The 10,000-nt window shown below is 46.9% G+C and overlaps 1 protein-coding gene across 6 annotated transcripts in view; it reads right to left on the bottom strand.

Annotated features, from left to right (window-relative positions):
• Window positions 1-9,722, bottom strand: part of LOC306929830 (rho guanine nucleotide exchange factor 9) — a 214,906-nt gene extending 205,184 nt beyond the window's left edge. For 3 of the 6 annotated variants that reach the window (XM_079510562.1, XM_079510560.1, XM_079510561.1), the window contains exons 1-4: window positions 9,410-9,722; window positions 5,723-7,485; window positions 3,190-3,543; window positions 1,914-2,040 (exon numbers count right to left, since the gene is read on the bottom strand). In XM_079510562.1, coding sequence (XP_079366688.1) covers window positions 1,914-2,040; window positions 3,190-3,543; window positions 5,723-7,369 — 2,128 coding nt within the window. In that variant the 5' untranslated portion in view covers window positions 7,370-7,485; window positions 9,410-9,722. Of the gene's footprint in view, window positions 1-1,913; window positions 2,052-3,189; window positions 3,544-5,722; window positions 7,486-9,409 lie in introns of those variants that run through there. The other 3 variants (XM_079510563.1, XM_079510564.1, XM_079510565.1) reach the window with 3 other exon arrangements.
• Window positions 9,723-10,000: the final 278 nt, after the last annotated feature.

Here is a 10,000-nt window from a genome sequence, read left to right as displayed (position 1 = left end):
GTCCTGTACCTGCCTACAGCAATTCTTTATACTGTAACCAAACTGTATTGCAGACCAAAAGGAAAACACAAAACTGCTGTTTTTGAAGTTAAATTGTAATATTTTCTTATCTGACTTAAAACTTGATCAACCAAATATAATTCAATTAAATTGAACAATCAAGATTTCAAAGTAGGAATGAAAATGTTCAAGCTCCAATCTCCCGCAACGTAAAGTTCCTTTCAATGTCTCCATTGAGTCTCAAAGTATCACAAAAGTAATCCCAAAAATAATCCAAAAGTAATCGAACCAAAATTTGTAGATCTTATTTACCCCAGCCGCCTCACTTCCTGTACTTTTATAGATGTTCCTGGCATAGATATTAAAAGAATATCGATGCCTCAATGGCCACTGCAGTTCGTTGGAGCGACCGGTCTGCAACGGGAGGAGGAAGTCAAGCGTAATCTTAAAGGCACGCGCCTCTGATTGGCCTAGGAATTCGCAAGGAATCCTGGGAAAGCTTGCCAATGCAATCCCGCATCTCCATTGTCTCCCGTTGCCTCCATGTTGCCTTCCGTTGAGATACAGACGGCCCAGAGCCGGAAGAGGCGTCTACCTTTATACGTCTATAGTTCCTGGTACCTCACTTCCAGTTCCAGGAAGTGAGGTACCAGGAACTATAGACGTATAAAGGTAGACATGCTGACATGCTTTTTCCCCACAGCTCTCCCTATGAGCAAACCTTGTCAATAGAAAATGAATGACCATGGTTTAACATTTCTGGGTTAAATGTTCAATATTCTAACCAATATATTCCCTTGTTATCACCCAGTATTGATGTTTAATTTTCTTTCAATACTCATACCAGGACAGGAAATACATTTCCTTTGTATGAAACAAACACATATACACGGTTCTCCTAGTGAGATCATGCATTAGCATGCGCATGTACGCACACACGCACGCACGCACACGCACACACACACACACAGGGGCTAATGCATGATGTCTTGGTGGAGAGATAGCTACAGTTTTCCTGTCCATAACGTGTAGCTTAAGACACTTATCTATCTCTATCTCTTGTGGGACCTCTGAGTCGGCAGAACAATTCGTCCTCCCTCCCCTACCCGGTCTCTGCTGCTGTCTGTCTGTCTGTCTCTGCTTCCCTACTGTGTCTCTCCTTCACTGTATACCACTCATCCTTCCTACTGTCTGTCTCTCTTACACTGTCTCTCTCTCAGCTTTGCTACTGTCTTCCTCTCATATATATCACTCTCAGGTTTCCTATAATCTGTCTCTCTCACACTGTCTGTCTGTCTGTCTGTCTGTCTGTCTGTCTGTCTATCTGTCTTACACCTTCTCTCAGAATTTCTACTGTCTGTGTCACCCTGAGCTTTCCTACTGTCTGTCTCTCCAACCGAGTCTCTCTCTCCTGCCTGCACCACCGAGACAAGGTCCTTGAAGCCTCTACCACCGCTCTGTTCTTTATTTTCCATTCCTCTCTTTCTGAAGGTCAAACAGAATGAGATAAGTTCATAAAGTGATGCAATAGCCTGTAAAATAGCCTGTCGTTGCTGTCGGGAATAAACCACCTAACTCCATTTTTGTTTTGTTTTTTCCCCACATAAATCAATACTATTGAACACCCTTTACGTCTGTGTGTTGGTAACAAAAAATATTGAACCAATGAAAAGTATAAAAAAGACAAAAAAACAAAAACCTCTTAACTCCATTGAACCCTCAAACGAAGCAAACACACACGCACGCACGCGCGCACGCACGCACGCGTGCGCGCACACGCACACGCACACACACACACACACACACACACACACACACACACACACACACACACACACACACACACACACACACACACACACACACACACACACACACACACACACACACACACACAGTATGGTAAGGGGTACCTGTGGGTTGCAGCAGTATTGCCAGGGCAGTGAGCATGCTGGGAGGCAGAGGAAGGGAGCGGCATCGCTGCAGAGATGCCCTCAGTGGGGGCTCTAGCGGTGAGACCCCCGACGGCCGAGACAGGGCCTGGAGGCAGACTGAGCAGTTAGGACATACCCCCTCCGCAGCACGACAACCTCAATGACCCCATTAGCACTCCGCACACTTAAATCAATACATGCACACGCACGCGCACATAGGAACAGCACACACACACACACACACACACACACACACACACACACACACACACACACTCACGCATATGTAGCAGAGTGGCTCAGAGCCTCTGCCTGATGGCCTCAATAGTCTAATATCTCCCCCGGTCTTTAGGGATATCCCTTTGGTCTAGTGGTTAAGATGTTGGACTTTCACGCGGGAGACCCGAGTTCGAATCCCGGGCGTTACACATACACAAACGCACACACACACACACACACACACACACACACACACACACACACACATGCCCACGTGCAAGCTCACTCACAAGCACACAAAAAGTAAGGCAATCCACCCTCATGCACACACAAACATGCTTTGATGCACACGCGTGCCCCCACACTCACACATGCACAGTTGTACACACACACACACCCCTTCGCCATTGAAACAGCATTTTCTGCTGCCTTGTCCCCCTTTCCACAGTGAATTAAAGTGTCTCTTCTGGTGCAGTGGTCGGTGTGCATGCCCTGCAGCTAAACATGAGAGACTATACATCAACTCAAACCCGGCGGTCTCACACACTCAAAATGAACTGACTCTGAGTTAGGGCAATGAGAGCCAGAGCTTATGGAAGCGATGAGGCGGAAAATTGTCCAGAAAGAGAGAGAGATTGGGGTGAAGGGGTGGAGTGAGGGAAAAAGGGAAAGGGGGAATTAAATAGATAATAAGAGAAGGCAGAATGAGAGACAGGGAGACGGTAGATTGTCTCTACACAGACAGACAGACAGACAGACAGACAGACAGACAGACAGAAGACCAGGCCTCTATAATTGGGCCAGAGCGTGCATGCATTGTTTTAGAAGCAGTGAGTGAATAAATACTGGGTTAGTCTTCAAAGTCTGCAGCAGTGTGTGGTTGATTCATTATGGGCTTGCGAGGTCTATATTTATCATGACTGGTCAGGGATGCAGCTTTCCTACTTTCATTTATTTCGGCACCGGGCAGAACTGGTAGAACTGAGTGTTTGTGTGTGCTCATGTTGTCTGTATTTTCGTGTGTTTGACATCTTACTCTGAAGCGGCGCTCCGTGGCTTGCGTCTCCATAGTAACACTGGCCTCTATGACTGAGCGAGGCCGGAGGCGGCCAGCCGTCCGTCTCGGCCACGGAGAGAGGTGCATGATGGGAGTGGGTCTACATCTCCGTCGGCATAGCGACCCACCCTCCTCGGCGTACTGGCTACAGAGATGTCTCCCCGGGACGGATGTCCAGGGGTCCAACACGGCCGAGGACGGCCGAGGACGAGGGTGAGGACGAGGGGGTCTGAGGGGGTTTGCAGAGTTTTTCCCTGAGCTACAGTGGACCCTGGTGGGGCCGGACCACTGCACGCCACAGCCGGTCACACCACCAGCTACCTGCTCACACAGCTGTGACGGACACACCTCAAATGAACCACTTTCAACCTGGCATCCCTGTTTTGGGGGCAGGCTTTCCAAGATCTTGATTCAAAGAAATTCTACGAATTCTTTTTAATTCAAGATTCTTCAAAAATAGCAGATCTTACAAGCACATAGTGATTGTAGATCAACTATTTTGTGGTTAGAGTTACAACACCTTTCCAACAACATTGTGTGTGTGTGTGTGTGTGTGTGTGTGTGTGTGTGTGTGTGTGTGTGTGTGTGTGTGTGTGTGTGTGTGTGTGTGTGTGTGTGTGTGTGTGTGGGGTGTGTGTGTGTGTGTGTGTGTGTGTGTGGGGGGGGGGGGGGGGGGTGGTGACTATAAATAATCAATAGATTTGACTTCTACTACATTTATTTGACAGCTTAATAGTTACTAGTTACTTTTCAGATTATTGGCTAAATGACCAAAAATTATATAACAACATTACATTACAAGATGAATCCAGTGGTTTCCAAAATATGTCGACGTCTTAAGAAATTAGTTGGGAGTCATATTTCAAATTGATCCAATATTTCACCAAAATTCAGACTAAAAGCCTAAGTTTGTTGTTCATTCCTTCTCCGTTAATCATCTCACACCCCCTCTTGAATTATCTGTGACTCTCTCTTAGGTGCTGACCATTAGGTTGAAAACCACTGACTGGACTAAACTAGTAGTTCAAACACGCTCCACCCTAAGCAGCTACAACGTTTATATGCTACTTACACACTGATGCTTTGGTTATTAATAACCCAATGATGTCATGCAAAATAATATATCAATCAGAGGAACCAACCCAATCTAAGTGTAATGTGCTGTTAATACTTTTGTACTTAATATTTTTCTTTGCTATCCGAGTACTTCTTCCACCTCTGAAAACAGTCCATAACAATTATGTGTTGTGTTTTATGCCGCTATAAGCATCAGTGATGAGCCACACCCCCAGACCGCTCCCTTAACGGATATTTTGCAGGCAAGGCAAAAAGAAGAATTACAGGAGGCAGGTGGGGTTTGTACTGTAAACAGCTAGTGATGAGGGAGGAGGATTTCTGTGGTGCCGTCCATTTAGCTAAATTACTATATAAGCGTAGATTAACGCCCTCCCCTCCCATGCCTGTCGTTCCCACAGCCCCCCCCCCCCCCCCCCCCCCCCCCCCCTCTTGCATTGGAAACCCCTATGACAGCGTGCTGAGAAGTGAGATGTCATATCTCATTTTGTTATTGGCCGTTGGATAGGGCCTAACATGTCCTGACTCGTGGCGGTGTGAAGCTACAGGGGAGATGACTAATGCCTCAACTGGACTGAGAAGGGAGGAGCTGCCGTTGTGAGGCCACACGCACACACGCATGCGTGTGCATGCACGCGCGTGTGCGCGACACACACACACACACACACACACACACACACACACACACACACACACACACACACACACACACACACACACACACACACACACACACACACACACACACACACAGTCCTTCACTGTGGGAAACAGGCTTTCCGGCTGAGGCAGGAAAGGACAAACTCCTGTGGTGTTATGTTCACTGCTGTGATGTGTGATCCTTGATGGAGGTCCCTCTCTCTGTTACCTCCTCCCTCCAACAGGTGGGGCAAAAGGACAGCTTAGCTAGTGACAGGATTGACTGGGGAATATTTAACATGCTAGTTGGTTGATGATGGGTTTAGGAAGCATTAATGTGAATGATTGTTACACAAGGAGTTATGAGGCGTTGATCGTGTGTGGTGTTACGTGATGCAAGGCGTCTGTGAGCTGAAATTGTTTGAATGAAGGCTGCAATGGAATCAGGTTAAGAACAGACTGCTGACATATCATGGCAGTTGGGCGGAAAACCTTGTATCTCACTTTGAGCCTGTATTTGTCGAAAGGTTGAAAAACTGTCTGTAGGTTTTATAATTATTTAACCAATGAAAAGTAAAGTATTAACAATAGATAATTGTATCCTGTTTCCTAAAAAGGTAAAACAAAAAGTGAGTTGGACATATGATACAAGGTTGTCACCCAACAATATCACACAGAGACTATAGAAATACAATTAACTGATAATGCATAAATACAATTTAGCCACATTCATAGCTAGGTAATAACATCGATGACCTGTGATGGTGTTTAAACTGAGTTATTAAAGTTGTATGCTCACCTTGAATATTTCCTCTGTGGAATCTGATGCTGGAACACTATTGGCCACGCTCTCGTCATCTCCGGTCTGCGATCGGACATTGGCTTCTTGTGTCTGATACGAGTCAGGTGGGGCATCCCTGGAATCCTGCTCATTTCCTGAGTGTCCCTCTGCGTCTTCCTCTGGGCGGGGACGCTCCGACGGATCCCTTTCATCGTCCAGCGTTGTTTTTGTCTCCAGATGGTTGGACGTGTGGTTGTTCTCTGGCCTGGCTAAGCACCCGTGGTCAGTGTCTCCGTCTGTTAGTCTGTCTGTAGCCTCTGAGCTCACATGCCGGAGCCCATTGGCAGTGAGAGAATCGGGACATGCGCTGAATGCTTTCAACAACACCGGAGGCGATTGGCCAATGGCAGGCAGGGGAGCAGCACAGTCGGATGTGTTGCAGTGTGGGGGTTTAGGGGTCACAGGGATGGAAGGGGCAGGTTGGGGCTCTGGCTGACCTTCACTGTGGAGAGTGAGAGACACGCTGTGCACGCTGTGCACAGCCGACCGCTGAGGGGCCTGTGGCGAGCCCACTGGCGACCTCTCCCCTTCTGGCGGGGAGAAGGATCGGGATGATGTCCGCCATTTTCTGGCCGTGTCCGCCATAGTGTTGAAGAACCGGAACAGGCCACCGAAGTGGCCCTTGGTGTCCGAGTGTTTGGGCGGTGCCGGCTGAAAGTCTTTGACAGTTCCAAACTCTACAGAACCGAAGTCTGAGTCCACTGTCTTGTCGAGAGTGTGCAGCTCGGATTCAAAGCTCGTCTCCGAGTAGACAGGATGGGCCTTCCCCAGGAGAGAGATCCTCCGCAGGTAACTCCATACATCTGGCCCCTTGGATCTCCGGGCACCCCCCCGGTGGTGGATCGCTGGGCTTCCCCTTACACAGGGCTCCTCGCACCCCACGGCTGAGTTGTTACAGTTGGATGAGTTACTCACGCCCCTCTTGGTGTAGCAAACCCTCTCTAATGATTTGACACAGCCATTCTGTATCACAGCCTCTCCCAAGGGGCCATGCAGTTGGCCGTCTGAGGGTGCGGACAAGTCAATATGTTCGAAAGAGCAGTCAAACTCACCCGTGTAGCCGGCGTATGAATGCCTCTTGCCTCTGTTTCTCAGCGTGCCCCTGCTAGACTGCAGCGGCGTTCCAAAGTCACGGCAGAAGGAGTCCTCATCCGCCAGCGAGCAGCCGGACTTCATGGTACTGGACAGCTTCCCAGTCTTCCCCCTGAACACAGCGGGGGATTTCAACTTTTTGAAAGAACGCACCTTGTCAGCGAAGGACAGTTTGGGGATAGCGGCTTCCCCCGGGAGGATCATGGAGTGCGGCCTCCGCTCTAGCTCTGAGGCGGCTCTCCTTCGGGTCAGGATCTTCCAGATTCCGCCTGTGGCGCGGGGCCTCCGGTTGACCTCCGCTCTGTCCTGCGGAGGAGGAGGGGGTGCCATCTGGTGATCTCCCTGCCCAGGCCCTGGTGCAGCGGGCGCAGGGTCGGGCGCAGCACCAGAGTCAATCTCCTGGATACACACGCTACTACTTTCATTCTCCACGTCCAGGGAGACATTGAACAAACGGTTAGCGAACCCATTGGGGTTGCAGCTCTCGGCGGCGTGGTTGACCGTCTGTTCCATCCTCTCATCCCACAGTCTTCTTGTCGTGTCAACAAGAAAATCAGTTACAAGGCAGTGTCCCACAGCGTCATCTATCAACTTCAATGGCCATCATAGCTCTGTCACTCAGTGCACACCTAGAGGAATGAGACAGCACTGTTACTGCTGGGGTCAGACTAGTCTTTATCGGATTCATCCCATTAAAATGGCATGCAGGGTTTAGAAATACAAATACAGATTTCATTCCATTTCATATTTTTTGGTGAATTAGTAGTCGAAGATGGATGTGAATATAAACCTCCCTTGAGGAGATGAATGAATATCTCATCTTAGATAACATTATAATGAAACACATGAGAGGGGGTTTAGAGGTCTTGTTTAGTGCAGCGACGGACTCCAGCACGAACATATTTTTAACGTGAGTCAGCAATCACAAACACCCCCCCCCCCCCCCCAACTCCCCCACCGTGACATGTAACCCAAGTAATTATTCAGATGTTGACTCCTCCACAAACAACCACAGCCTGTGTTGTCATGGTTACGATCACTACAGAGCTGTCTGGGTATTTCAGCCCTGTTCCGATGGTGACGATCATCATCATCATTATCATCATTATCATCATCATCATCATCACAGCTTAGATAATGGCTCCTCTATGGAGTGTATCTAACTAATCAATTTAATCAATTCTAAAAAAATATATTGGTAATCTGTCATTTAAAAAATCACACCCGTGTGAACTGAGTGGTGTAAGGTCTTATATAGCCTGTCTGACGTAATGAAATCATGTCTGACGTAATGAAATCACACCCGGATGAACAGGGTGAACATAGCAACCATGCTCATTTTTTCTGCACAGACTAACAAAGCCAGTTGTAGGAGTGGTTTACACCACTCAAAAACGTAATTGATTAATAATCGATCCCTATTTGGGTCTTATCATTTTAAGTGTTTTCTTTTTCTTTTTGTTTTTTGTCAATCTAAAATGTATTGTTGTGAGCTTGTAGATTTTTTTTCTGAGCCACTTGAGGACAATTTATAATACATGAAGAAAGGTTGAAAATGGGTGAAGTAACCTTTAACACTACAGGAGGTGATCAGTAGATGACTGATGATTTCTTCATTGTATTGACACGGGACATTGTAGAGAGAGAGAGAGAGAGAGAGAGAGCGAGAGAGAGAGAGAGAGAGAGAACGGCCAAGGCCAATCATTGCAGCAGTCAGAATCAATGCGACATTTACCGTTTGCCTAGATTGAGATTCACATTTATCATGTAGCCTATTTACTTACTTACTTACTTACTTACTTACTTACTTACTTAGGCTATAATTGAACTGTGTTCAAAGCTTTGGCCTTCAGTGTCTGCCACTGTCTGGTATATAATTGGGACACCTGCTCAATAACTAGGGGGGCTATGGTGGGGGCTACAATTATATTTCCAATCACAGAGCTTATTCAAGGCATAGATTCAAGGTCCCATATTGTTTGATCATTCCATGTTGATAAATGTCTAGCCTACTGTCTGCCTTTAAAACAAACACTCTAGTCCGGCACACCTTGCTAATCTTTTTAAATAGCCTACAGTACAGTAGCCATATACGATGCTGTCTGTTCTGTATGCATATGAGGTATTAAAGTAGCATTAGCTATTCAAAAAATAGGCTAGTCCTACTTAAATGTTTGGTTGGTCCTTTATAGGCTACTGGGACTGTCTTAAACTTTGTATGTGGTTGCTTAGTTTCCAAATATAGCATGTTATAATTATGATGAGATGACTTGTCTTCAAATTATAGCTATAACATAATACCGGTTGAACAACAGCACGTTGCCGTTGAGGATGACTGTATCCTGCACCTGAGACAGACCGCAAATAAACTTGACATTACAGGTAAGCTGTAGCCTAATAATCAAATGTTATACATTTCTCTAGGCTTGTAGCGAATCATTGATTTGATTTAGCCTAGCCATTCTATCGTCAACCTTATTCCAAAAATATATAAATTGCGTAATTTGCAAGTTGTTTACGTAAATGACAACACGCAGGGAAGACAGAACTTACCTTCAAACTGTCCCCGTTAGGACACGCAGTAACGGCGCGTTAAAAGTCTGCAATAAAAACGCCTCCTTTCACAGGAGGAAAAGTTTGTAAATCCATGAGTAAACACTAAAGTTATGCTGCGGAAAACGACGAGTCCTCTCTTGGCGGATCACATGGTTTGTTTGGTTACTTTTGAGAGTAAAAAAAACCCTCGTCAACCTCCCAGGCTCTCACAACAACCGCACAATAGTAGCCTACTAAAAGTTAAAGAAGAGCGAACAGAACAGAGACAGAGCTGAACTCTTGACTCCCCGTCCTGTCCGCTCCGAGCAGAGCAGACGGCAGACGCCCCGACCGACACACTCACACATCTGTGATAAAAGGCTCGCACGCAGACGCCAAAGGCGACGCACACGAGCGCGCACGCAGACAGACAAATAGGCATACACAACAAATGCACAATTGTGTTGCAACTTGCTTACAAAGTAAACTAACACATATAGCCTATACATAAACAAACACACACACACACACGTCTCACACACACACACACGCACGCACGCACGCACGCACGCACACAGAGTCAGAGAGCAGACATGGCACAAATATTTC

The sequence above is a fragment of the Electrona antarctica genome (assembly GCF_951216825.1).
Source record: "Electrona antarctica genome assembly, chromosome: 1".
Taxonomy (NCBI): domain Eukaryota; kingdom Metazoa; phylum Chordata; class Actinopteri; order Myctophiformes; family Myctophidae; genus Electrona; species Electrona antarctica.
This window is presented reverse-complemented; position numbering and strand designations above follow the sequence as displayed.